Here is a 27,238-nt window from a genome sequence, read left to right as displayed (position 1 = left end):
CAAATAGTAAAAAAGGGGGGGGGGGGGGGGAATTAAATTGATTAAAATTCCCTATCAATGTAAGAGATTGTGCTGTTTACAAAATTATCCAAAAAGAAAAGCACTTGGCTGCATCTCATATCAACCTATAGGATCGGGGCTATGCATGTAGCCGCATACATACCAGTCCATCACGTCCTATGTTGGCCATTAGGCCTTCAATTCGTGGACTCATGTCTAAACCAGTGACTGGTCCTGCGTGTTGACTGTAAGGGCTCAAGACCGGTGTGTCGATGGCTGGGCCATAATCCCATAGAACCACTGTTGAATCTGATGAACAAGATCCAATTTCATACCCACGATGTGGGGAGAATTTCACCTTCTGGATTGCATCTTACTGGCCTTGATCGAGAATTTTGATTGGGGTCAGGTAATGCCTCACGTCCCAAATCTTAATGCAGCCATTGCTTGCCGATGCCAAGCAATGTACATTTCATCTGCTCCAATCGCATTATAGAACCGGGATTCAGAATTGATCAGCATGGATGAAACGTGTCGGTGAAGAACTCGTGGTGCGTTGGTCGAACGTTCTCAGACTCCCATCAGATGACGCGGTTGCAAACTCAGATGAATTTGTTGGATTCCAAGATATGGAATGAACACTGGCAAGATGTGAATTTTTTTTTTACAAAATTGTCTTGCTCAATTTCCCAATATTTTGCAGTACCATCTTGAGAACCGGTCAAGAATCCTCTCCCCTCAGGCTTCTATTCTACAACTTGAATCGATCTGTTGTGTCCATGGAATGATTTTGTTAGATTTGACTGTAGACTTACATAGATGAGGTGAGTCGCCTTATCCTGGCCTGTGACAACGACATGGTTGGGATCGTAATTCGACCACGAGATTTCCTTTATCAAATCAGTGGCTCCTGAAATGTCTGATGCAATTGGAACGGACATGTCTGAGAGATCGTGAATGTTGACCCGGGACCGGTCAAGGACGCGGTTCCTTGCTGTAATTGCGATTCAAAAATTCAGTAGTGGGCTGAATTTGACGGAAATGCCATCCATATCACCTGCATAGATGGCCATGGCTGGTAGCAAATGAATTCTTCAGCGATGGAAAAAGGAAGAATGTGATGACAATGAACTTTCTTTTACAAGACGAGGATCTTGAATTCTGTAGCTGTGGAGGGAGAAGAAGAAAAGAAACCAAATGGTAGTTCTTTTGTAGCTGTGGAGGGAGAAGAAGAAAAGAAACCGAATGGTAGTTCTTCTTCTTTTGTAGTTGTGGAGGGAGAAGAAGAAAAGAAACCGAATGGTGGTTCTTCTGTAGCTATGGAGGGGGAAGAAGAAAAGAAACCGAATGGTAATTCTTTTGTAGCTGTGGAGGGAGAAGAAGAAAAGAAACTGAATGGTAGTTCTTCTTCTTTTGTAATTGTGGAGGGAGAAGAAGAAAAGAAACCGAATGGTGGTTCTTCTGTAGCTATAGAGCTATGGAGGGAGAAGAAGAAAAAAAATCGAATGGTAGTTCTTCTTCTTCTGTAGGTGTGGAGGGAGAAGAAAGGAAACTGAATGGTAGTTCTTGTTCTTTAAGTTGCCGTTATGACGGTTACCTCTTTTGAATAGAAGTTGGCAAGAGGCAGCTTCTAATACAAGGTAAGCTCTAACGTTGGGCCCGGAGGACTGGCTTGTCGATCATTTGTGCCTAACTCGAGTTGGGCTGGAGCTAGAAAATCAGGCCTGAGGGTTTGGTTCAGCTCCAATTTTGAGCATGTTTCTAAACGGATCCGGCTTGGACGAAGATGTCCAAATCCTGTAGGTGCAGCCTGGCCCAGCATGATTTAAACAGTTTAAAATTTCATGGGTTATGCATTGTAGTGAAAAAAAAAAAACAGAGGGTAAGGTTATTTCAGAACGTAAGAGGGATTGCCATCTTAGCACTGCCCACCATGGCGTTTCCATGAAATCCACCCCTCACCAGTAAGTTTGTCACCCCATGTTAGGTATAGAGCCCAAAATTTGGCCACATTGGCCCCACAGATGGAAACAGCGTACAGGACAATGCTCACCTTCCAACTTATTTTCCTTTATATGACCCATCTGAATAATGGACGAACCAGATATTTGGGCCAAAGACCTCTGTTTTTGTGTGGTATCTAATGGTCGGAGCGGATCTGTGAACAGAACATGTCTATTGAATGTTTACAGACAAATAGTAAAAAAGGGGGGGGGGGATCAAATTGATTAAAATTCCATATCAATGTAAGAGATTGTGCTGTTTACAAAATCATCCAAAAAGAAAAGCACTTGGCTGCATCTCATATCAACCCACAGGATCGGGGCTGTGCATGTAGCCACATACATACCAGTCCATCACGTCCTATGTTGGCCATTAGGCCTTCAATTCGTGGACTCAAGTCTAAACCAGTGACTGGTCCCGCGTGTTGACTGTAAGGGGTCAAGACCAGTGTGTCGATGGCTGGGCCATAATCCCATAGAACCACTGTTGAATCTGATGAACAAGATCCAATCTCATACCCACGATGTGGGGAGAATTTCACCTTCTGGATTGTATCTTACTGGCCTTGATCGAGAATTTTGATTGGGGTTCGGTAATGCCTCATGTCCCAAATCTTAATGCAGCCATTGCTTGCCGATGCCAAGCAATGTACATTTCGTCTGCTCCAATCGCATGATAGAACCGGGATTCAGAATTGATCAGCATGGATGAAACGTGTCGGTGAAGAACTTGTGGTGCGTTGGTCGAACGTTCTCAGACTCCCATCAGATGACGCGGTTGCAAACTCAGATGAATTTGTTGGATTCCAAGATATCGAATGAACACTATCAAGATGTGAAAAATTTTCTACAAAATTGTCTTGCTCAATCTCCCAATATTTTGCAGTACCATCTTGAGAACCGGTTAAGGATCCTCTCCCCTTAGGCTTCCATTCTACAGCTTGAATCGATCCGTTTTGTCCATGGAATGATTTTGTCAGATTTGATTGTAGACTTACATAGATGAGGTGAGTCGCCTTGTCCTGGCCTGCGACAAAGACATGGTTGGGATCGTAATTCGACCATGAGATGTCCTTTATCAAACCAGTGGCTCCTCAAATGTCTGATGCAATTGGAACGGACATATCTAAGAGATCGTGAATGTTGACCGGGGCCTGGTCAAGGACGCGGTTCCTTGCTGTAATTGCGATTCAAAAATTCAGTAGTGGGCTGAATTTGACGGAAATGTCATCCATATCACCTGCATAGATGGCCATGGCAGGTAGCAAATGAATTCCTCAGCGATGGAAAAAGGAAGAATGTGATGATAATGAACTTTCTTTTGCAAGACGAGGATCTTGAATTCTGTAGCTGTGGAGGGAGAAGAAGAAAATAAATCGAATGGTAGTTCTTTTATAGCTGTGGAGGGAGAAGAAGGAAAGAAACCGAATGGTAGTTCTTCTTCTTTTGTAGATGTGGAGGGAGAAGAAAAGAAACCGAATGGTGGTTCTTCTGTAGCTGTGGAGGGGGAAGAAGAAAAGAAACCGGATGGTAGTTCTTCTTCTTTTGTAGTTGTGGAGGGAGAAGAAGAATAGAAACCGAACGGCGGTTCTTCTGTAGCTGTGGAGGGGGAAGATGAAAAGAAATTGAATGGTAGTTCTTCTATAGCTATGAAGGGAGAAGAAAAAAAAAACCAAATGGTAGTTCTTCTTCTTCTGTAGGTGTGGAGGGAGAAGAAAGGAAACCGAATGGTAGTTCTTGTTCTTCAAGTTGCCGTTATGACCGTTACCTCTTTTGAATAGAAGTTGGCAAGAGGCAGCTTCTAATACAAGGTAAGCTCTAACGTTGGGCCCGGAGGACTGGCTTGTCGATCATTTGTGCTTAACCCGAGTTGGGCTGGAGCTGGAAAATCAGGCCTGAGGGTTGGGTTCAGCTCCAATTTTGAGCCTGTTTCTAAACGGATCCGGCTTAGACGAAGATGTCCAAATCCTGTAGGTGCAGCTTGACCCATCATGATTTAAACAGTTTAAAATTTCATGGGTTATGCGTTGTAGTGAAAAAAAAAAAACAAACAGAGGGTAAGGTTATTTCAGAACATAAGAGGGATTGCCATCTTAGCTCGGCCCACCATGGGGTTTCCATGAATTCCACCCCTTACCATTAGGTTTGTCACCCCATGTTAGGTATAGAGCCCAAAATTCGGCCACATTGGCCCCACAGATGGAAACAGCGTATAGGACAATGCTCACCTTTCAAATTATTTTCCTTTGTATGGCCCATCTGAATAATGGACGAACCAGATATTTGGGCCCAAGACCTTTGTTTTTTTGTGGTATCTAATGGTCGGAGCGGATCTGTGAAAAGAACATGTCCATTAAATGTTTATAGACAAATAGTAAAAAAAGGGGGGGATTAAATAGATTAAAATTCCATATCAATGTAAGAGATTGTGCTGTTTACAAAATCATCCAAAAAGAAAAGCAGTTGGCTGCATCTCATATCAACCTACATGATCGGGGCTGTGCATGTAGCCACATACATACCAGTCCATCACGTCCTATGTTGGCCATTAGGCCTTCAATTCGTGGACTCATGTCTAAACTAGTGACTGGTCCCGCGTGTTGACTGTAAGGGGTCAAGACTGGTGTGTCGATGGCTTCGTCATAATCCTATAGAACCACTGTTGAATCTGATGAACAAGATCCAATTTCATACCCACGATGTGTGGAGAATTTCACCTTCTGGATTGTATCTTACTGGCCTTGATCGAGAATTTTGATTGAGTTCCGGTAATGCCTCACGTCCCAAATTTTAATGCAGCCATTATTTGCCGATGCTAAGCAATGTACATTTCGTCTGCTCCAATCGCATGATAGAACCGGGATTCAGAATTGATCAGCATGGATGAAATGTGTCGGTGAAGAACTTGTGGTGCGTTGGTCGAACGTTCTCAGACTCCCAACAGATCACACGGTTGCAAACTCAGATGAATTTGATGGATTCCAAGATATCGAATGAACACTGGCAAGATGTGAAAAATTTTCTACAAAATTGTCTTGCTCAATCTCTCAATATTTTGCAGTACCATCCTGAGAACCGGTCAAGAATCCTCTCTCCTCAGGATTCCATTCTACAGCTTGAATCGATCCGTTGTGTCCATGGAATGATTTTGTCAGATTTGATTGTAAACTTACATAGATGAGGTGAGTCGCCTTGTCCTGGCTTGCGACAATGACATGGTTGGGATAGTAATTCGACCACGAGATGTCCTTTATCAAATCAGTGGCTCCTCAAATGTATGATGCAATTGGAACGGACATGTCTGAGAGATCGTGAATGTTGACCGGGGCCCGGTCAAGGACGCAGTTCCTTGCTGTAATTGCGATTCAAAAATTCAGTAGTGGGCTGAATTTGACAGAAATGCCATCCATATCACCTGCATAGATGGCCATGGCTGGTAGCAAATGAATTCTTCAGCGATGGAAAAAGGAAGAATGTGATGACAATGAAATTTCTTTTGCAAGACGAAGATCTTGAATTCTGTAGCTGCAAAGGGAGAAGAAGAAAAGAAACCGAATGGTAGTTCTTTTGTAGCTGTGGAGGGAGAAGAAGAAAAGAAACCGATTGGTAGTTCTTCTTCTTTTGTAGTTGTGGAGGGAGAAGAAGAAAAGAAACCGAATGGTGGTTCTTCTGTAGCTGTGGAGGGGGAAGAAGAAAAGAAACCGAATGGTAGTTCTTCTATAGCTATGGAGGGAGAAGAAAAAAAAGTGAATGGTAGTTCTTCTTCTTCTGTAGGTGTGGAGGGAGAAGAAAGGAAACCGAATGGTAGTTCTTGTTCTTTAAGTTGCCATTATGATCGTTACCTCTTTTGAATAGAAGTTGGCAAGAGGCAGCTTCTAATAAAAGGTAAGCTCTAACGTTGGGCCCGGAGGACTAGCTTGTCGATCATTTGTGCCTAACCCGAGTTGGCCGGGAGCTGGAAAACCAGGACTGAGGGTTGGGTTCAGCTCCAATTTTGAGCCTGTTTCTGAACGGATCCGGCTTGGACGAAGATGTCCAAATCCTGTAGGTGCAGCCTGGCCCATCATGATTTAAACAGTTTAAAATTTCATGAGTTATGCTCTGTAGTGAAAAAAAAAACAAATAGAGGGTAAGGTTATTTCAGAACGTAAGAGGGATTGCCATCTTAGCTCGGCCCACCATGGGGTTTCCATGAAATCCACCCCTCACCATTAGGTTTGTCACCCCATGTTAGGTATAGAGCCCAAAATTCGGCCACATTGGCCCCACAGATGGAAACAGCGTACAGGACAATGCTTACCTTCCAAATTATTTTCATTTGTATGGCCCATCTGAATAATGGACGAACCTGATATTTGGGCCCAAGACCTCTGTTTTTGTGTGGTATCTAATGGTCGGAGCGGATCTATGAAAAGAACATGTCCATTGAATGTTTATAGACAAATAGTAAAAAAAGAGGAGGGGGATCAAATTGATTAAAATTCCATATCAATGTAAGAGATTGTGCTGTTTATAAAATCATCCAGAAAGAAAAGCACTTGGCTGCATCTCATATCAACCTATAGGATTGGGGCTGTGCATGTAGCCACATACATACCAGTCCATCACGTCCTATGTTGGCCATTAGGCCTTCAATTCGTGGACTCATGTCTAAACCAGTGACTGGTCCCTCGTGTTGACTGTATGGGGTCAAGATTGGTGTGTCGATGGCTGGGCCATAATCCCATAGAACCACTGTTGAATCTGATGAACAAGATCCAATCTCATACCCACGATGTGGGGAGAATTTCACCTTCTGGATTGTATCTTACTTGCCTTCATCGAGAATTTTGATTGGGGTCCGGTAATGCCTCACGTCCCAAATCTTAATGCAGCCATTGCTTGCCGATGCCAAGCAATGTACATTTCGTCTGCTCCAATCGCATGATAAAACCGGGATTCAAAATTGATCAGCATGGATGAAACGTGTCGGTGAAGAACTCGTGGTGCTTTGGTCGAACGTTCTCAGACTCCCATCAGATGACGCGGTTGCAAACTCAGATGAATTTGTTGGATTCCAAGATATCGAATGAACACTGGCAAGATGTGAAAAATTTTCTACAAAATTATCTTGCTCAATCTCCCAATATTTTGCAGTACCATCTTGAGAACCGGTTAAGGATCCTCTCCCCTCAGGCTTCCATTCTACAGCTTGAATCGATCAGTTGTGTCCATGGAATGATTTTGTCAGATTTGATTGTAGACTTACATAGATGAGGTGAGTTGCCTTATCCTGGTCTGCGACAACGACATGGTTGGGATCGTAATTCGACCACGAGATGTCCTTTATCAAATCGGTGGCTCCTCAAATGTCTGATGCAATTGGAACGGACATGTCTGAGAGATCGTGAATGTTGACTGGGGCCCGGTCAAGGACGCAGTTCTTTGCTGTAATTACGATTCAAAAATTCAGTAGTGGGCTGAATTTGACGGAAATGCCATCCATATCACCTGCATAGATGGCCATGGCTGGTAGCAAATGAATTCTTCAGCGATGGAAAAAGGAAGAATGTGATGACAATGAACTTTCTTTTGTAAGATGAGGATCTTGAATTCTGTAGCTGTAGAGGGAGAAGAAGAAAAGAAACCGAATGGTAGTTCTTTTGTAGCTGTGGAGGGAGAAGAAGAAAAGAAACCGAATGGTAGTTCTTCTTCTTTTGTAGTTGTGGAGGGAGAAGAAGAAAAGAAACCGAATGGTGGTTCTTCTGTAGTTGTGGAGGGGGAAGAAGAAAAGAAACCGAATGGTAGTTCTTCTATAGCTATGGAGGGACAAGAAGAAAAAAACCGAATGGTAGTTCTTCTTCTTCTGTAGGTGTGGAGGGAGAAGAAAGGAAACCAAATGGTAGTTCTTGTTCTTTAAGTTGCCGTTATGACCGTTACCTCTTTTGAATAAAAGTTGGCAAGAGGCAGCTTCTAATACAAGGTAAGTTCTAACGTTTAGCCCGGAGGACTGGCTTGTCGATCATTTGTGCCTAACCCGAGTTGGGCTGGACCTGAAAAATCAGGCCTGAGGGTTGGGTTCAGCTCCAATTTTGAGCCTGTTTCTAAATGGATCCGGCTTGCACGAAGATGTCCAAATCCTGTAGGTGCAGCTTGGCCTAGCATGATTTAAACAGTTTAAAATTTCATGGGTTATGCGTTGTAGTAAAAAAAAAAACAAACAGAGGGTAAGGTTATTTCAGAACGTAAGAGGGATTGCCATCTTAGCTCGACCCACCATGGGGTTTCCATGAAATCCACCCCTCATCATTAGGTTTGTCACCCCATGTTAGGTATAGAGCCCAAAATTCAGCCACATTGGCCCCATAGATGGAAACAGCGTACAGGACAATGCTTACCTTCCAAATTATTTTTCTTTGTATGGCCCATCTGAATAATGGACGAACCAGATATTTGGGCCCAAGACCTCTGTTTTTGTGTGGTATCTAATGGTTGGAGCGGATCTGTGAAAAGAACATGTCCATTAAATGTTTATAGACAAATAGTAAAAAAGGGGGGGATCAAATTGATTAAAATTCCATATCAATGTAAGAGATTGTGCTGTTTACAAAATCATCCAAAAAGAAAAGCACTTGGTTGCATCTCATATCAACCTATAGGATCTGGGCTGTGCATGTAGCCACATACATACCAGTCCATCACGTCCTATGTTGGCCATTAGGCCTTCAATTCGTGGACTCATGTCTAAACCAGTGACTGGTCCCTCGTGTTGACTGTAAGGGGTCAAGACCGGTGTGTCGATGGCTGGGCCATAATCACATAGAACCACTGTTGAATCTGATGAACAAGATCCAATCTCATACCCACGATGTGGGGAGAATTTCACCTTCTAGATTGTATCTTACTGGCCTTGATCGAGAATTTTGATTGGGGTCCGGTAATGCCTCACGTCCCAAATCTTAATGCAGCCATTGCTTGCCGATGCCAAGCAATGTACATTTCGTCTGCTCCAATCGCATGATAGAACCGGGATTCAGAATTGATCAACATGGATGAAACGTGTCGGTGAAGAACTCGTGGTGCGTTGGTCGAACGTTCTCAAACTCCCATCAGATGACGCGGTTGCAAACTCAGATGAATTTGTTGGATTCCAAGATATCGAATGAACACTGGCAAGATGTGAAAAATTTTCTACAAAATTGTCTTGCTCAATCTCCCAATATTTTGCAGTACCATCTTGAGAACCGGTCAAGGATCCTCTCCCCTCAGGCTTCCATTCTACAGCTTGAATCGATCTATTGTGTCCATGGAATGATTTTGTCAGATTTGATTGTAGACTTACATAGATGAGGTGAGTCGCCTTGTCCTGGCCTGCGACAACGACATGGTTGGGATCGTAATTCGACCATGAGATGTCCTTTATCAAATCAGTGGCTCCTCAAATGTCTGATGCAATTGGAACAGACATGTCTGAGAGATCGTGAATGTTGACCAGGGCCCGGTCAAGGACGCGGTTCCTTGCTGTTATTGCGATTCAAAAATTTAGTAGTGGGCTGAATTTAACGGAAATGCCATCCATATCACCTGCATAGATGGCCATGGCTGGTAGCGAATGAATTCTTCAGCGATGGAAAAAGGAAGAATGTGATGACAATGAACTTTCTTTTGCAAGACGAGGATCTTGAATTCTGTAGCTGTGGAGGGAGAAGAAGAAAAGAAACTGAATGGTAGTTCTTTTGTAGCTGTGGAGGGAGAAGAAGAAAAGAAACCGAATGGTAGTTCTTCTTTTTTTGTAGTTGTGGAGGGAGAAGAAGAAAAGAAACCGAATGGTGGTTCTTCTGTAGCTGTGAAGGGGGAAAAAGAAAAGAAACTGAATGGTAGTTCTTCTATAGCTATGGAGGGAGAAGAAGTAAAAAAACTGAATGGTAGTTCTTCTTCTTCTGTAGGTGTGGAGGGAGAAGAAAGGAAACCGAATGGTGGTTCTTCTATAGCTGTGGAGGGGGAAGAAGAAAAGAATCTAAATGGTAGTTCTTCTATAGCTATGGAGGGAGAAGAAGAAAAAAAAATCGAATGGTAGTCATTCTTCTTCTGTAGGTGTGGAGGGAGAAGAAAGGAAACCGAATGGTAGTTCTTGTTCTTTAAGTTGCCATTATGACCGTTACCTCTTTTGAATAGAAGTTGGCAAGAGGCAGCTTCTAATACAAGGTAAGCTCTAACGTTGGGCCCGGAGGACTGACTTGTCGATCATTTGTGCCTAACCCGAGTTGGGCTGGACTGGAAAATCAGGCCTGAGGGTTGGGTTCAGCTCCAATTTTGAGCCTGTTTCTAAACGGATCCGGCTTGGACGAAGATGTCCAAATCCTGTAGGTGCAGCCTGGCCCAGCATGATTTAAACAGTTTAAAATTTTATGGGTTATGCATTGTAGTGAAAAAACAAACAAACAGAGGATAAGGTTATTTCAGAACGTAAGAGGGATTGCCATCTTAGCTCGGCCCACCATGGGGTTTCCATGAAATCCGCCCCTCACCATTAGGTTTGTCACCCCATGTTAGGTATAGAGCCCAAAATTCGGCCACGTTGGCCCGACAGATGGAAACAACGTACAGGACAATGCTCACCTTCCAAATTATTTTCCTTTGTATGGCCCATCTGAATAATGGACGAACCAGATATTTGGGCCCAAGACCGTTGTTTTTGTGTGGTATCTAATGGTCGGAGCGGATCTGTGAAAAGAACATGTCCATTGAATGTTTATAGACAAATAGTAAAAAAAGGGGGGGGGATCAAATTGATTAAAATTCCATATCAATGTAAGAGATTGTGCTGTTTACAAAATCATCCAAAAAGAAAAGCACTTGGCTGCATCTCATATCAACCTAAAGGATCGGGGTTGTGCATGTAGCCACATACATACTAGTCCATCACGTCCTATGTTGGCCATTAGGCCTTCAATTCGTGGACTCATGTCTAAACCAGTGACTGGTCCCGCGTGTTGACTGTAAGGGGTCAAGACCGGTGTGTTGATGGCTGGGCCATAATCCCATAGAACCACTGTTGAATCTGATGAACAAGATCCAATCTCATACCCACGATGTGGGGAGAATTTCACCTTCTGGATTGTATCTTACTGGCCTTGATCGAGAATTTTGATTGGGGTTCGGTAATGCCTCACGTCCCAAATCTTAATGCAGCCATTGCTTGCCGATGCCAAGCAATGTACATTTCGTCTGCTCCAATCGCATGATAGAACCGGGATTCAAAATTGATCAGCATGGATGAAACGTGTCGGTGAAGAACTCGTGGTGCGTTGGTCGAACGTTCTCAGACTCCCATCAGATGATGCGGTTGCAAACTCAGATGAATTTGTTGGATTCCAAGATATCGAATGAACACTAGCAAGATGTGAAAAATTTTCTACAAAATTGTCTTGCTCAATCTCCCAATATTTTGCAGTACCATCTTGAGAACCGGTCAAGGATCCTCTCCCCTCAGGCTTCCATTATACAGCTTGAATCGATCTGTTGTGTCCATGGAATGATTTTGTCAGATTTGATTGTAGACTTACATAGATGAGGTGAGTCGCCTTGTCCTGGCCTGCGACAACGACATGGTTGGGATCGTAATTCGACCATGAGATGTCCTTTATCAAATCAGTGGCTCCTCAAATGTCTGATGCAATTGGAACGGACATGTCTGAGAGATCGTGAATGTTGACTAGGGCCCGGTCAAGGACGCGGTTCCTTGCTGTAATTGCGATTCAAAAATTTAGTAGTGGGCTGAATTTAACGGAAATGCCATCCATATCACCTGCATAGATGGCCATGGCTGGTAGCAAATGAATTCTTCAGCGATGGAAAAAGGAAGAATGTGATGACAATGAACTTTCTTTTGCAAGACGAGGATCTTGAATTCTGTAGCTGTGGAGGGAGAAGAAAAGAAACTGAATAGTAGTTCTTTTGTAGCTGTGGAGGGAGAAGAAGAAAAGAAACCGAATGGTAGTTCTTCTTCTTTTGTAGTTGTGGAGGGAGAAGAAGAAAAGAAACCGAATGGTGGTTCTTCTGTAGCTGTGACGGGGGAAAAAGAAAAGAAACTGAATGGTAGTTCTTCTATAGCTATGGAGGGAGAAGAAGAAAAAAAAACTGAATGGTAGTTCTTCTTCTTCTGTAGGTGTGGAGGGAGAAGAAAGGAAACCGAATGGTGGTTCTTCTATAGCTGTGGAGGGGGAAGAAGAAAAGAAACTAAATGGTAGTTCTTCTATAGCTATGGAGGAGAAGAAGAAAAAAAAATCGAATGGTAGTTATTCTTCTTCTGCAGGTGTGGAGGGAGAAGAAAGGAAACCGAATGGTAGTTCTTGTTCTTTAAGTTGCTGTTATGACCGTTACCTCTTTTAAATAGAAGTTGGCAAGAGGTAGCTTCTAATACAAGGTAAGCTCTAACGTTGGGCCCGGAGGACTGGCTTGTCGATCATTTGTGCCTAACCCGAGTTGGGCTGGAGCTGGAAAATTAGGCCTAAGGGTTGGGTTCAGCTCCAATTTTGAGCCTGTTTCTAAACGGATCGGGCTTGGACGAAGATGTCCAAATCCTGTAGGTGCAGCCTGGCCCAGCATGATTTAAACAGTTTAAAATTTTATGGGTTATGCATTGTAGTGAAAAAAAAAAACAAACAGAGGGTAAGGTTATTTCAGAACGTAAGAGGGATTGCCATCTTAGCTCGGCCCACCATGGGGTTTCCATGAAATCCGCCCCTCACCATTAGGTTTGTCACCCCATGTTAGGTATAGAGCCCAAAATTCGGCCACGTTGGCCCGACAGATGGAAACAACGTACAGGACAATGCTCACCTTCCAAATTATTTTCCTTTGTATGGCCCATCTGAATAATGGATGAACCAGATATTTGGGCCCAAGACCTCTGTTTTTGTGTGGTATCTAATGGTCGGAGCGGATCTATGAAAAGAACATGTCCATTGAATGTTTATAGACAAATAGTAAAAAAAGGGGGGGGGGGGATCAAATTGATTAAAATTCCATATCAATGTAAGAGATTGTGCTGTTTACAAAATCATCCAAAAAGAAAAGCACTTGGCTGCATCTCATATCAACCTAAAGGATCGAGGCTGTGCATGTAGCCACATACATACTAGTCCATCACGTCCTATGTTGGCCATTAGGCCTTCAATTCGTGGACTCATGTCTAAACCAGTGACTGGTCCCGCGTGTTGACTGTAAGGGGTCAAGACCGGTGTGTTGATGGCTGGGCCATAATCCCATAGAACCACTGTTGAATCTGATGAACAAGATCCAATCTCATACCCACGATGTGGGGAGAATTTCACCTTCTGGATTGTATCTTACTGGCTTTGATCGAGAATTTTGATTGGGGTCCGATAATGCCTCACGTCCCAAATCTTAATGCAGCCATTGCTTGCCGATGCCAAGGAATGTACATTTCATCTGCTCCAATCGCATGATAGAACCCGGATTCAGAATTGATCAGCATGGATGAAACGTGTCGATGAAGAACTCATGGTGCGTTGGTCGAACGTTCTCAGACTCCCATCAGATGACGCGGTTGCAAACTCAGATGAATTTGTTGGATTCCAAGATATCGAATGAACACTGGCAAGATGTGAAAAATTTTCTACAAAATTGTCTTGCTCAATCTCCCAATATTTTGCAGTACCATCTTGAGAACCGGTCAAGAATCCTCTCCCCTCAGGCTTCCATTCTACAGCTTGAATCGATCTGTTGTGTCCATGGAATGATTTTGTCAGATTTGATTGTAGACGTACATAGATGAGGTGAGTCGCCTTGTCCTGGCCTGCGACAACGACATGGTTGGGATCGTAATTCGACCACGTGATGTCCTTTATCAAATCAATGGCTCCTCAAATGTCTGATGCAATTGGATCGGACATGTTTGAGAGATTGTGAATGTTGACCAAGGCCCGGTCAAGGACGCGGTTCCTTGCTGTAATTGCGATTCAAAAATTCAGTAGTGGGCTGAATTTAACGGAAATGCCATCCATATCACCTGCATAGATGGCCATGGCTGGTAGCAAATGAATTCTTCAGCGATGGAAAAAGGAAGAATGTGATGACAATGAACTTTCTTTTGCAAGACGAGGATCTTGAATTCTGTAGCTATGGAGGGAGAAGAAGAAAAGAAACTGAATGGTAGTTCTTTTGTAGCTGTGGAGGGAGAAGAAGAAAAGAAACCGAATGGTAGTTCTTCTTCTTTTGTAGTTGTGGAGGGAGAAGAAGAAAAGAAACCGAATGGTAGTTCTTCTGTAGCTGTGGAGGGGGAAGAAGAAAAGAAACCGAATGGTAGTTCTTCTATAGCTATGGAGGGAGAAGAAGAAAAAAAAACTGAATGGTAGTTCTTCTTCTTCTGTAGGTGTGGAGGGAGAAGAAAGGAAACCGAGTGGTGGTTCTTCTGTAGCTGTGGAGGGGGAAGAAGAAAAGAAACTGAATGGTAGTTCTCCTATAACTATGGAGGGAGAAGAAGAAAAAAAACCGAATGGTAGTTCTTCTTCTTCTGTAGGTGTGGAGGGAGAAGAAAAGAAATCAAATGGTAGTTCTTGTTCTTTAAGTTGCCGTTATGACCGTTACCTCTTTTGAATAGAAGTTGGTAAGAGGCCGCTTCTAATACAAGGTAAGCTCTAACGTTGGGCTCGGAGGACTGGCTTGTCGATCATTTGTGCCTAACCCGAGTGGGCTGGGGCTGGATAATCAGGCCTGAGGGTTGGGTTCAGCTCCAATTTTGAGCCTGTTTCTAAACGGATCCGGCTTGGACGAAGATGTCCAAATCCTGAAGGTGCAGCCTGGCCCAGCATGATTTAAACAGTTTAAAATTTCATGGGTTATGCGTTGTAGTGAAAAAAAATAAACAAACAGAGGGTAAGGTTATTTCAGAACGTAAGAGGGATTGCCATCTTAGCTCGGCCCACCATGGGGTTTCCATGAAATCCACCCCTCATCATTAGGTTTGTCACCCCATGTTAGGTATAGAGCCCAAAATTCGACCACATTGGCCCCACAGATGGAAACAGCGTACAGGACAATGCTCACCTTCCAAATTATTTTCCTTTGTATGGCCCATCTGAATAATGGACGAACCAGATATTTGGGCCCAAGACCTCTGTTTTTGTGTGGTATCTAATGGTCGGAGCGGATCTGTGAAAAGAACATGTCCATTGAATGTTTATAGATAAATAGTAAAAAAGGGGGGGGGGGGATCAAATTGATTAAAATTCCATATCAATGTAAGAGATTATGCTGTTTACAAAATCATCCGAAAAGAAAAGCACTTGGCTGCATCTCATATCAACCTACAGGATCGGGGCTGTGCATGTAGCCACATACATACCAGTCCATCACGTCCTATGTTGGCCATTAGGCCTTCAATTCGTGGACTCATGTCTAAACCAGTGATTGGTCCCGCGTGTTGACTGTAAGGGGTCAAGATCGGTGTGTTGATGTCTGGGCCATAATCCCATAGAACCACTGTTGAATCTGATGAACAAGATCCAATCTCATACCCACCATGTGGGGAGAATTTCACCTTCTGGATTGTATCTTACTGGCCTTGATCGAGAATTTTGATTGGGGTTCGGTAATGCCTCACGTCCCAAATCTTAATGCAGCCATTGCTTGCCGATGCCAAGCAATGTACATTTCGTCTGCTCCAATCGCATGATAGAACCCGGATTCAGAATTGATCAGCATGAATGAAACGTGTCGGTGAAGAACTCGTGGTGCGTTGGTCGAACGTTCTCAGACTCCCATCAGATGACGCGGTTGCAAACTCAGATGAATTTGTTGGATTCCAAGATATCGAATGAACACTGGCAAGATGTGAAAAATTTTCTACAAAATTATCTTGCTCAATCTCCCAATATTTTGCAGTACCATCTTGAGAACCGGTCAAGAATCCTCTCCCCTCAGGCTTCCATTCTACAGCTTGAATCGATCTGTTGTGTCCATGGAATGATTTTGTCAGATTTGATTGTAGACTTACATAGATGAGGTGAGTCGCCTTGTCTTGGCCTGCGACAACGACATGGTTGGGATCGTAATTCGACCACGAGATGTCCTTTATCAAATCAGTGGCTCCTCAAATGTCTGATGCAATTGGAACGGACATGTCTGAGAGATCATGAATGTTGACCAGGGCCCAGTCAAGGACACGGTTCCTTGCTGTAATTGCGATTAAAAAATTCAGTAGTGGGTTGAATTTGACGGAAATGCCATCCATATCACCTGCGTAGATGGCCATGGCTGGTAGCAAATGAATTCTTCAGCGATGGAAAAAGGAAGAATGTGATGACAATGAACTTTCTTTTGCAAGACGAGGATCTTGAATTCTGTAGTTGTGAAGGGAGAAGAAGAAAAGAAACCGAATGGTAGTTCTTTTGTAGCTGTGGAGGGAGAAGAAGAAAAGAAACCGAATGGTAGTTCTTCTTCTTTTGTAGTTGTGGAGGGAGAAGAAGAAAAGAAACCGAATGGTAGTTCTTCTATAGCTATAGAGGGAGAAGAAGAAAAAAACCGAATGGTAGATCTTCTTCTTCTGTAGGTGTGGAGGGAGAAGAAAGGAAACCGAATGGTAGTTCTTGTTCTTTAAGTTGCTGTTATGACCGTTACCTCTTTTGAATAGAATTTGGCAAGAGGCCGCTTCTAATACAAGGTAAGCTCTAACGTTGGGCCCGGAGGACTGGTTTGTCGATCATTTGTGCCTAACCCGAGTTGGGCTGGAGCTGGAAAATCAGGCCTGAGGGTTGGGTTCAGCTCCAATTTTGATCCTGTTTCTAAACGGATCGGGCTTGGACGAAATGTCCAAATCCTGTAGGCGCAGCCTGGCCCAGCATGATTTAAACAGTTTAAAATTTCATGGGTTATGCGTTGTAGTGAAAAAAAAAACAAACAGAGAGTAAGGTTATTTCAGAACGTAAGAGGGATTGCCAGCTTAGCTCGGCCCACCATGGGGTTTTCATGAAATCCACCCCTCACCATTAGGTTTGTCACCCCATGTTAGGTATAGAGCCCAAAATTCGGCCACATTGGCCCCACAAATGGAAACAGCGTACAGGACAATGCTCACCTTCCAAATTATTTTCCTTTATATGGCCCATATGAATAATGGATGGACCTGATATTTGGGCCCAAGACCTCTATTTTGGTGTGGTATCTAATGGTCGGAGCGGATATGTGAAAAAAACATGTCCATTGAATGTTTATAGACAAATACTAGAAAAAACGGGGGGAAGAAAATGGAGCAAATTGATCAAAATTCCATATCAATGTAAGAAATTGCGTTGTTTACAAAATCATCCAAAAAGAAAAGCACCTGGCTGCATCTCATATCAACCTACAGGATCGGGGCTGTGCATGTAGCCATATACATACCAGTCCATCTTGTCATGTGCTGGCCATTAGGCTTTCAATTCGTGGACTCATGTCTAAACCAGTGACTAGTCTCGTGTGTTGACTGTAAGGGGTAAAGACCAGTGTGTCAATGGCTGGGCCATAATCCCATAGAACCACTGTTGAATCTGATGAACAAGAGCCAATCTCATACCCACGATGTGGGGAGAATTTCACCTTCTGGATTGTATCTTTGTGGCCTTGATCGAGAATTTTGATTGGGGTCTGGTACTGCCTTATTGAGATGTGGAGCCACATCTGGGGGCCGCTCGACCGGTCGTGTCCCACTCGACTAGTCGAGGACTGGCTCGACACAAAGTCCAGCGAGCATCAGGTTTTGGGTTCCAAGGTGCTCGACCGATCGTAGCCCATGCTCGACCAGTCGAGGTTACGTAGATTCGTTTCTGAAGTTGATGCGGACTACGGATTTTTGAGTCGATTTTCGCAGAGGTGCAAAAGGGAAGTTGCTTAAACTATAAATAGGTGTCCCTAGGACTTTTCTAGGGTATGAGAAATAATTCTAAGGTGTAGGCAAATGATTTTCTCTATACTTCCAAGGGAGAGGTTAGTATATTGTCTTGTAATCTTCATTTTTCTTCATAGTGGAAGTTTGCATCCATGGTTTTTTACCTTTGTTGGGGTTTTTTCATATATATCTTGTCTTGTGGTTCATTTGGAATGCTTAGATTCTTTTTCTAGTTTATATTTCTTTCTGTTTATCATTTGTAGGTGAGACCGGAGATTAGATCTCGGTTCACTACGTTGTTGGCGTGCTGCGCAACAACTGGTATCAGAGCTATTGGTTTAGTTTTATTGGGAGCGATGGCTCGATCGGTCGTGCCACGACTGGTCGAGTTTGTACTCGATTGGTCGTGCACCTCACAAAATTTGCAATTATTCATAAAATTTAAATTCTAAAAATTTCAACACAATAATTATATATGTTATGATACAGAGAAACATGAATCATTAGTTCATATAGCACATACGAAGATCAATTTTCAATTTAGCAAACTTACTTTTATCAAGCAGTTTTGTCAAGTTGAGTCTCGGTCGGAATATAATCCAAAGAAATTGTCTTGTCTTCCACTAATTCTCGAATATAGTAATATCTAATGTCAATATGCTTAGTTCGTGAATGCTGAATTGGATTTTTAGATATTAATTGTGCTTGAATTATCACAATATAAAACCATGGATTCTTGCGCAATTCCGTAATCACTTAGCATTCTTTTCATCCATACAGGCTGAGTACATGCATTACCTGCAGCAATGTATTCAGCCTCAGCTGTTGAGAGCGATATGAAACTTTGTTTCTTACTTAGCCAAGAAACTAAACAATTTCCTATATATAAACAACCAACACTGGTTGATTTTCGATCATTAATGTTACCAGCCCAATTAGCATTCGTGTAACCAGCTAATTGCACACTAGTATTATGTGGATACCATAGACCAAGATTAGCTGAACTAGCGACATATCGCAAAATGCGCTTAACAACTATCAGATGAGACTCCTTAGGATCCGACTGATATCTAGCACAAATTCCTACGCTAAATGCAATATCAGGTCGACTCGCAGTTAAATAAAGCAAACTACCTATCATACTGCGATACAACTTAGGATCCACACTTTTACCTGTTGAATCCTTAGAGAGTTTTAGAGTAGTACTCATTGAAATATCAAAATTTTTGCCACTCTCAAATCCGAACTTTTTAACTAAGTTCAGAGCACATTTGGTTTGAGAGATAAAGAAACTCTCAGGTAACTGTTTGACTTGCAACCCTAAAAAATAGTTTATTTCTCCAACCATGCTCATTTCAAATTTAGATTTCATAAGATCTGCAAACTGAACAGTCATTTTAACACAGGTAGATCCATAGATAATGTCATCAACATAGATTTGAACTATTAAAATATGATCATTATGTTTCTTTACAAATAATGTCTTATGAACACTTCCCATTATAAAGTTATGACTTAGTAGAAACTTAGTCAACTTTTCGTACCATGCCCTAGGAGCTTGTTTCAAACCGTAGAGTGCCTTTTTCAGGCGGTAGACATGATTAGCATGCTTAGGGTCTTCAAAACCCATTGGTTGTTCAACATACACTTCTTCATGCAAATTGTCATTTAAGAATGCACTCTTTGCATCCATTTGATATATTTTAAACTTTCTAAAGCATACAATGGATATAAATAGTCTGATTGATTCAGGACGAGCTACTGGGGCAAAGGTCTCATCATAATCGATGCCTTCAATTTGAGTGTACCCTTGTACAACCAGCCTAGCCTTATTTATAATAATATTCCCAAGTTCATCAGATTTATTTTTAAAAATCCATTTTGTTCCGATAATGTGTTTATCTTTCGGTCTTAGAACTAAATTCCAAACATCATTTCTAACAAATTGATTGAGCTCTTCTTACATTGCAACAATCCAGTTTTCGTCAGTAAGAGCTTCTTTTACGTTAGCTGGTTCTATCTAAGATGTAAAACATACGTAGTTACACATATCTTCCAGTTGTTTATGAGTGAGCACACCAGTGAGAGGGTTTCCAAGGATTTGATTAGATGGATGGTCTTTAACAGTCCTCAGTTTAGTGTTATTTTGAGTTGATGATGAGTCTGGTTTATTAATTAAAAGAACTTCATCATTTTCTGAACTTGAAGTAGGTGTATTCAAGTCATCGTCTATAACCACAATAATGGACTCTTGAATTACACCAGTCATCTTGTTAAGAACTCGATACACTCGACTATTCAGAGCATACCTTAAAAATATCCCTTCATCACTTTTAGTGTCAAATTTACCCAGATTTTCACGGTCACGTAGAATGTAGCACTTGCTGTTGAAAACTCGAAAGTATTTGACAGTAGGCTTCTTATCAAACCATATTTCATAAGCCGTTTTGCCATTTGATTTTCTAGTATAAATGCGGTTAGTTATATAACAAGCAGTAGTTACTGCTTCGGCTTAAAGATTTTTAGGAAGCTTCATACTATTTAACATTACATTTGTCATTTCTTGAAGCATTCTATTTTTTTTTTCACTACACCATTTTGTTGTGGTGTTTTAGGCGCGGAAAATTCATGTGATTTCCCTGATCACTACAAAATTTCTCAAAACCGTTATTTTTAAATTTCGAACCATGATCACTACGGATCTTAGAGACTTGTGATTCTTTTTCCATTTGGATACATTTAAGTACCCTTTTTACTTCATGAGACAATTTATGTAATTACTGATGCATTAAATATTCATGCCTTGCATAATCAAACTAGGGCCAACTCGAACTCGGCTCAAACTCATTTTCAAGCTCAAAAAATCAACTCAACTAGGCTTGAACTCAGCTTCAAACCAAGTCGAATCAAGCTTTTTCGAGTCGAGTCTAGCAAGCTAACCGAGCTAGCTCGGTTCGTGTACACCCCTGCCTACAGCCCTACTCAAGCCTGAAAAAAAAAAACATCTATCATCTTAAAGCCTGACCATCAAAAGGGTTGGACCCGACCTGACATTTAATCTTATTCGTAGTCTAATGAATATAAACCATGGTTCGAAATTCAGACGATTGATATGACGAGCCCCACCATGAATGGACCAAAGTCTCCAAATCCTTCGTTTTTAATGAGTTTCCATTCTCCATAATTTTTTTTTACAACTTATAAACATTTAGGTGCAATTTCAAATATCTAAACGTTTATTTTATTGTCTTTACCTGTAAATTTTTATAATCAAATAATTTTACAAGCATCCAAATAATCACTAAGTATTTCTTATGATAAAATGTTGCTTACTTTATTAGTTAATTAGTTTGAATTTTGCACCCAATCTTCATTATTATAAGGCCAACCTTTTAAATGGGTTAGATGCCCTACAAATATGATTGGATGGAAATTATCTCTAGTTAGGTGAGCATTTCATACAAACATGGAGTTCTAAATCTAAGAGCTATGTTGAGTGCACACGTGTACTAGTACAATGCAGGTCATGCATATGCTATACATGTGTCAACACGACACATAGGTAGTAGATCCAATTCATTTTTTAAAGGATGCCATTGTAATGCGAGGATAAAAAAGAAGAGATTACTATGTTCTTTATAAGACCATTTATCCACGGGGAGAAAATTGAGAGAAATCTATGTTATGGATGAATATGTCAATTGTAATTTATTTTATGTGCTTATATAAATAAAAGAAATTATGTATTAATAATTTGATTTGAAATAGGATTTTTTTTTAATGGTAAAAATACATATAATCCATTAATTCGTAAACAACTCTTGAATGGCTTAAACAAACACTTTATACCATGGTAGGACTCTCAAAACCCCACAAACAAGCAGTAAATATGGAACTTACTAAAAATAGTTTATTTATTTATTTATAATTCAAAATAACTATTAAGAGGGTCTTATTTTGGAGAACCATTCAAGAGGTAATGGAACTTTGTCTAGCATATCAACCTTATAAGTAGCTTACTGACAACATACAATGTTGTAATTTCAAATCCACAACAAATCTGGATTAACCTTGTATATTAGAAATTTGGATCTAATACCATAGTTAATCGTGCGCTTTGCAGAAGCACGTTCAATAAAGATAAAACAACCAATATAAATAACCAACAAAAGCAAAATATAAACACACAAAATTTACATAAAAATTTCTTGGGGGGAAATCAATGACACAAAACAACAGAGATATCTACTATAATCAAAACTTTATAATCACACCACTCACCTTCTCATATTATAGAAGCAATCTGCTCTCCCTGTGCAATGTGCAAAAAACCCCAACACCTTGAGAAAATCATTTTACAAATACTTATAAGTGTAGAAAACCCTCTCAACTTGCAAAACACTTGCCGTATGAGAGAAAACACTCTCGTCTATACAAAGTCCAAATCACATTAAGCCTTAAATACCCCAATTTGTGCAAAACTGCATAACTAATCGGTATCTGTTGATCGAACTAGCTGCATTGTTAGTCAGTCAGATAGAGTCTGCTTTACTCCCAAGAAAAACCTGCACTCTGTAGGTCAATCCGACCAACAAAACCTTGTTATGATTCTCAGACTTGCATAATCAAAGGCATCCACACAACAATCTCCACATTGATTTGTATTTTGTCAAGTCACCCTAAAGATCTCACATGCTAGCCTCTACCTTAAGCGTAAATCGCTCCTTACATCCTCCACCTAAAACGCAACTCCTTCCGCACTCCCGTGCAATGATGCCCCATCTAATCAATAGACGATGAGATTAATCAAGTCCAAGTAGTGCTTGAACCTGTATGTGATCACTAGCTTCATTAACATGTCAACAACATTCTCATACATGTGAATGTTCTGGAATATAATCTCTCGAAGCAATGAGTTCTCGTATCTTGTGGAACCTCATGTCAATGTGCTTGGTTCTTGCATGATACATTTGATTCAACGATGTGGATAGTGCTCTAACTATCGTAATGCAACTGAATCGCCCCCTACTTCAACTCGACTTCTCCTATTAGACTCTTTAACCATAATGCCTCTTTTGACGCCTCTGTTGTGGCCATATATTCCATATTTGTTGTAAACGACACTATTGTAAATTGTAGCATAGATCTCCAACATATGAGTTCACCAACTAATGTGAAAACATATCTTGTAATGGACCTCATGTTATCTAGATCTCTTACATAATCTATATCCTCGTAGCCTACAATTCTACTTGAAGCTTCATGTCCCCCGAACATGATCCCAATATTGATTATGCCCTTGAGATACCCGAGAATCAACTTAACTACATTCCAATGCTCTTTTCCTGAATTCTCCACATATCTACTGACCACGCTAACTACTTGTGAGATATTCGACCTCAAGTCGCATCATGACACTCCCCACTTCACCCACGTATGGTACCTGGGACATGTTTGAAAATATCTCCTTTGTGCTGTACATGACTTGACTGGCAAAGTGATTTGCTAGATGCGTGTTAAGTAGCTTAGCACCTTATGCACATGTCCTTTACAAGAAGCCACAACTTTTAGATTCTCTGTTTTCGTGAATCTCTATACCTAGGATTTTATTCGCAGTGTGCAGATCCTTCATGTTAAATTCATTGGTTAAAAGAGACTTAAGCAAGAGTATCTCATTGCCTTTCATAGCAATCAACATATCATCAACATATGACATTGATAGAATATAGGACATATCCTCAAGTACCCTATAATATATGCAACAATTTTACTCATATTTGATATAATAAATATCTATTACATAGGAATTGAACCGCTTGTATCATTGTCTCATAAACCTTTTTAGCACATAAAATGACTTATTCAGCTCTCACACATTATCTTCTTTACCAAGCTTATAGAATCTTTCCGTTTGTTTTATGTAAATAACTCTCTCCAATTTTCCATAAGGGAATACTATTTTTATATCAAGTTGCTCCAATTCGAAAATGAATTCCGCTATTATAGCCAATAGCACTTTGATTAATGTATGTTTCACAATCGAAAAGAAAACTTCATTGTGATTTACTACTTCCCTTTAATTCTCCATTGCTTTGAGAAACCTAATAAGCCATCTGATGCCCGCAAGTCTGGTTCCTAGTGACAACCCCAAGTACTAGGCTCATGATGGGTTCGGGCCTTAGAGTGTTGGGCCAGGCCGGGTCGAACCTAGGTCCAACTTTTATTCATACACTCACCAACTTTCCCATTTTCTACTTTGTAAAAAAAAAGAAAAGAAAAGAAGGTCCAATTAAGTGCAGTATTTAAACACCCAAAATGTAGAAAATAGGTATATGAAAATCAATTGGGCATGTGTTAATATAAATTCATTAGTCTCGATGTTTTCCTTAGTCATTACTGCGAATGGAAGAGAGGAATAAAGCTTGAGAGCACGCATTCATGCACAAGCACTCAAGTTTTAAAAACAAAAAAAAAATTGTTCCAACCCCTATAGAAAGGCAAAGCAGCGATAAAAGCAAGGCATTGTATCTATCCTTAATCTCCAAGAAAAGCCCTCCGTCCATTTCCCCCCATTCACAAGGTGGGCCCCACAAGCCCTTCCCCCGCGTCTTCGACGTCGTAGATTCTGTCACAGGGGAGGACTTGCGTGTTAGTGGAGGACCTAGAGTCCCGTGTCCTACATCCAGAAGCTGTACACGCGGTACATGTGTACAAGATCCTGACCGTTCATCAGACGGGTCCTGAAGCAGATGGTTTGCAGATTAAAAGGCTCATGCTCGACGGATGATTCAAAAACAATCTGAGCGGAAGACCTCCCCCGAACCTGGACCGTTACTTTCATAATCTAACAAAGCCAATTTTAGGCCACTGATTAGATGGTTCAAATTGTCCGATTGGATTGCCTTTTGATGGCTGAGTCGCAAGAGGTGTACAGTGTACACAGCCTGTTTGGCCGGCTGGATTAGATGGGCTTAGGTGGGATGGAATTGCATCTGGTCCTGTGCCAATTCCACTCATGTTTGGGGAGAGTGGAAAAGCTTGGAAGTAGGCTAGATGGAATCGTATCGGTCCCGTGCTAATATCACTCAATGTTAGCAAGTTGTGTAGGTCCCACCATGATGTGTGGTCTATATTCACACCGTCCACCCATTTTTCGAGATTATTTTAGAGCATGGGCCAAAAATACAGGTAGATCTAAAGCTCAAGTGGACCCCACCATAGAAAGCAATGAGGATTGAATACTTACCGTTGAAAACTTCTTTGGGGCCACATAAGTTTTGGATCTACCTCATTTTTAGGCCCATTCCATAAAATAAGGTTACAAAACAAATGAACGGTTTAGATATAACACATGTGTGTTATTTTCAATAGTTTCAAATGATGGTGGATATATCCTTTCAATGTACCACCCTACTGCAAACAAAAAAGGAAATTAATCTTATCCCATGGTTACACGTAACAGTCCCTGCCATGGGTAATAATGATGTTTTTTGAATCCCCTCCCACCTAATACCGTGGGATCGGTCCGGCCAAACAGGCCCTAAAAAACTTCATATGCGCGGCGGAAGTGGACTGTGTTCTGCCCCGCCTGGACGCAAATCGGTCCAGGCAGTGGCTCTGTGGGGTCCATTGTGATGTATGGATTTTATCCACGCCGTCCATCTATATTCTCAGATCATTTTAGTGTATAAACCAAAAAATAAGGGAGATCCAATACTCAAGTGGACTACACCACAGGAATCAGTGGTGATAACGGCACCCATTGTTGAAAGCTTTCTAGGGCCCACAGTAATGTTTATTTTCCATCCAACCTGTTCATAAGGTCATATGGACCTGGATGAAGGCAAAAATAAATATCAGCTCGATCAAAACTTCTACGGCTCCGAAGAAGTTTCTAATGATGGACGTTCAATCCTCACTGTGTGGTCCACTTGAGAATTGGATCTTTCCAATTTTCTCTCTAATACTCTAAAATGATCTTTAAAAATGAATGAACGGCGTGGATAAATCCCATACAACACGGTGGCCCCACAGAGCCCCTGCCTGAACCGATTTCGTCCAATTTCCATGCGCCACGTGGAACCTTGCCCATCAATATAACATGCCAAATATGGAACATGTGCACAAGATCTGAGCCTTCTATCTGGTTGGAAGCCACGATTAGATCTTCATCTTAAAAAATGAGGCTACCGGGATCCTCAGGTAGGCCCCACAGTACAAAAATAAACCGACCGTCAAAACAAATTTTTCCCTCAGGCCGTCTGTTTGTTTGGTCCTGTGGCCCACTGACTTCAGGTCATAAAATATACATGCCTGCCGGAGGGAAGCTACACTCTACGCGTAGACGGGCACGGCTACAAAAGCGCGTGGAAAAGAGTCCGCCCGCCATCCAGCATATTTGATGAGAATGTCCGATGATCTGAGCCGTTCAAATTTTCGTCGCCACCAGAAGCAGGCTATTGGGCCATAATGTTATTGCAGTGATTATCACAACCTTTGAAATTTAGCGTTGAACGTCGAACCAGCCATCGACTGTTTTCTTTTAACACTGATGGCCACGATCACCGGTTCGGTGGTCTGTAAGCATAGAATTCAAGACGTGGACGGTTATGATCACTGAACTAAGCATGTGGGTACAGAGGTAAAACGAGGGACGCGGATTGTGTCGCCAGGATGGATTCGGTCCAAGTAGGGGCTCTCTGGGGCCAAAATCAACGTATGGGTTTTATCCACACCGTCCGTCTATTTTTTCAGATCATTTTAGTCTATGGGATAAAAAATGAGGCAGATCCAATTCTCCAGTGGACCACACATTGGAAATTGAACATCCACCATTAAAAGCTTCTTGAGAGCCGCAGAAGCTTTGATCGAGCTGATATTTGTGTTTTCCCTTCATCCAAGTCGATGTAATATTATTAACAGGTTGGATGGCAAATAAACATAACAGTGGGCCCTAAGAAGCTTTCAACGGTGGGCATCATTATCACCATCACTTCCTATGGTGTGGTCCACTTGAGCCTTCGATCTGCCTTAATTTTGTATTTATAATCTAAAATGATCTGAAAAAGTGGATAGACGGAGTGGATAAAAACCATACATCACGGTGGGCTCCACAGAGCCCCTGCCTGGACGGGGGCATTATGCAATTCGCTTCCCTAAAGGAGAATCTCCTCCGCTCACGCGATGGATGGTACGGATCTTTTGAGAATCTCCGCCGCTCACGCGATGGATGGTACGGATCTCATCGTACCGCAACGCGTGTGATCTTTTCTTTCGGTGTCCAAGGCGGATACTGTTGTGGGGCCCACTTCGTCCTTTTCACTCACTATAAAGAGGAGCAGCTGACGAGAATACCTCCTCCCGACGA

The 27,238-nt window shown here is 41.7% G+C and overlaps 1 protein-coding gene across 1 annotated transcript; it reads left to right on the top strand.

The window, feature by feature from the left end:
* Positions 1–1,065: 1,065 nt before the first annotated feature.
* LOC131244071 (uncharacterized) lies at positions 1,066–16,557 on the top strand. Its single transcript, XM_058243732.1, has 11 exons — positions 1,066–1,078; positions 1,168–1,463; positions 3,332–3,550; positions 5,507–5,807; positions 7,604–7,833; positions 9,655–10,006; positions 11,901–12,080; positions 12,151–12,327; positions 14,127–14,309; positions 14,380–14,457; positions 16,355–16,557. Exons 1-11 carry the CDS (start codon positions 1,066–1,068, stop codon positions 16,555–16,557), a joined length of 2,232 nt encoding a protein of 743 aa, XP_058099715.1.
* Positions 16,558–27,238: the final 10,681 nt, after the last annotated feature.

This window comes from Magnolia sinica, chromosome 4 (assembly GCF_029962835.1).
Source record: "Magnolia sinica isolate HGM2019 chromosome 4, MsV1, whole genome shotgun sequence".
Classification (NCBI taxonomy): Eukaryota; Viridiplantae; Streptophyta; class Magnoliopsida; order Magnoliales; family Magnoliaceae; genus Magnolia; species Magnolia sinica.
The sequence above is the reverse complement of the archived record's forward strand: the minus strand, read 5'-3'. Positions and strand labels throughout refer to the sequence as shown.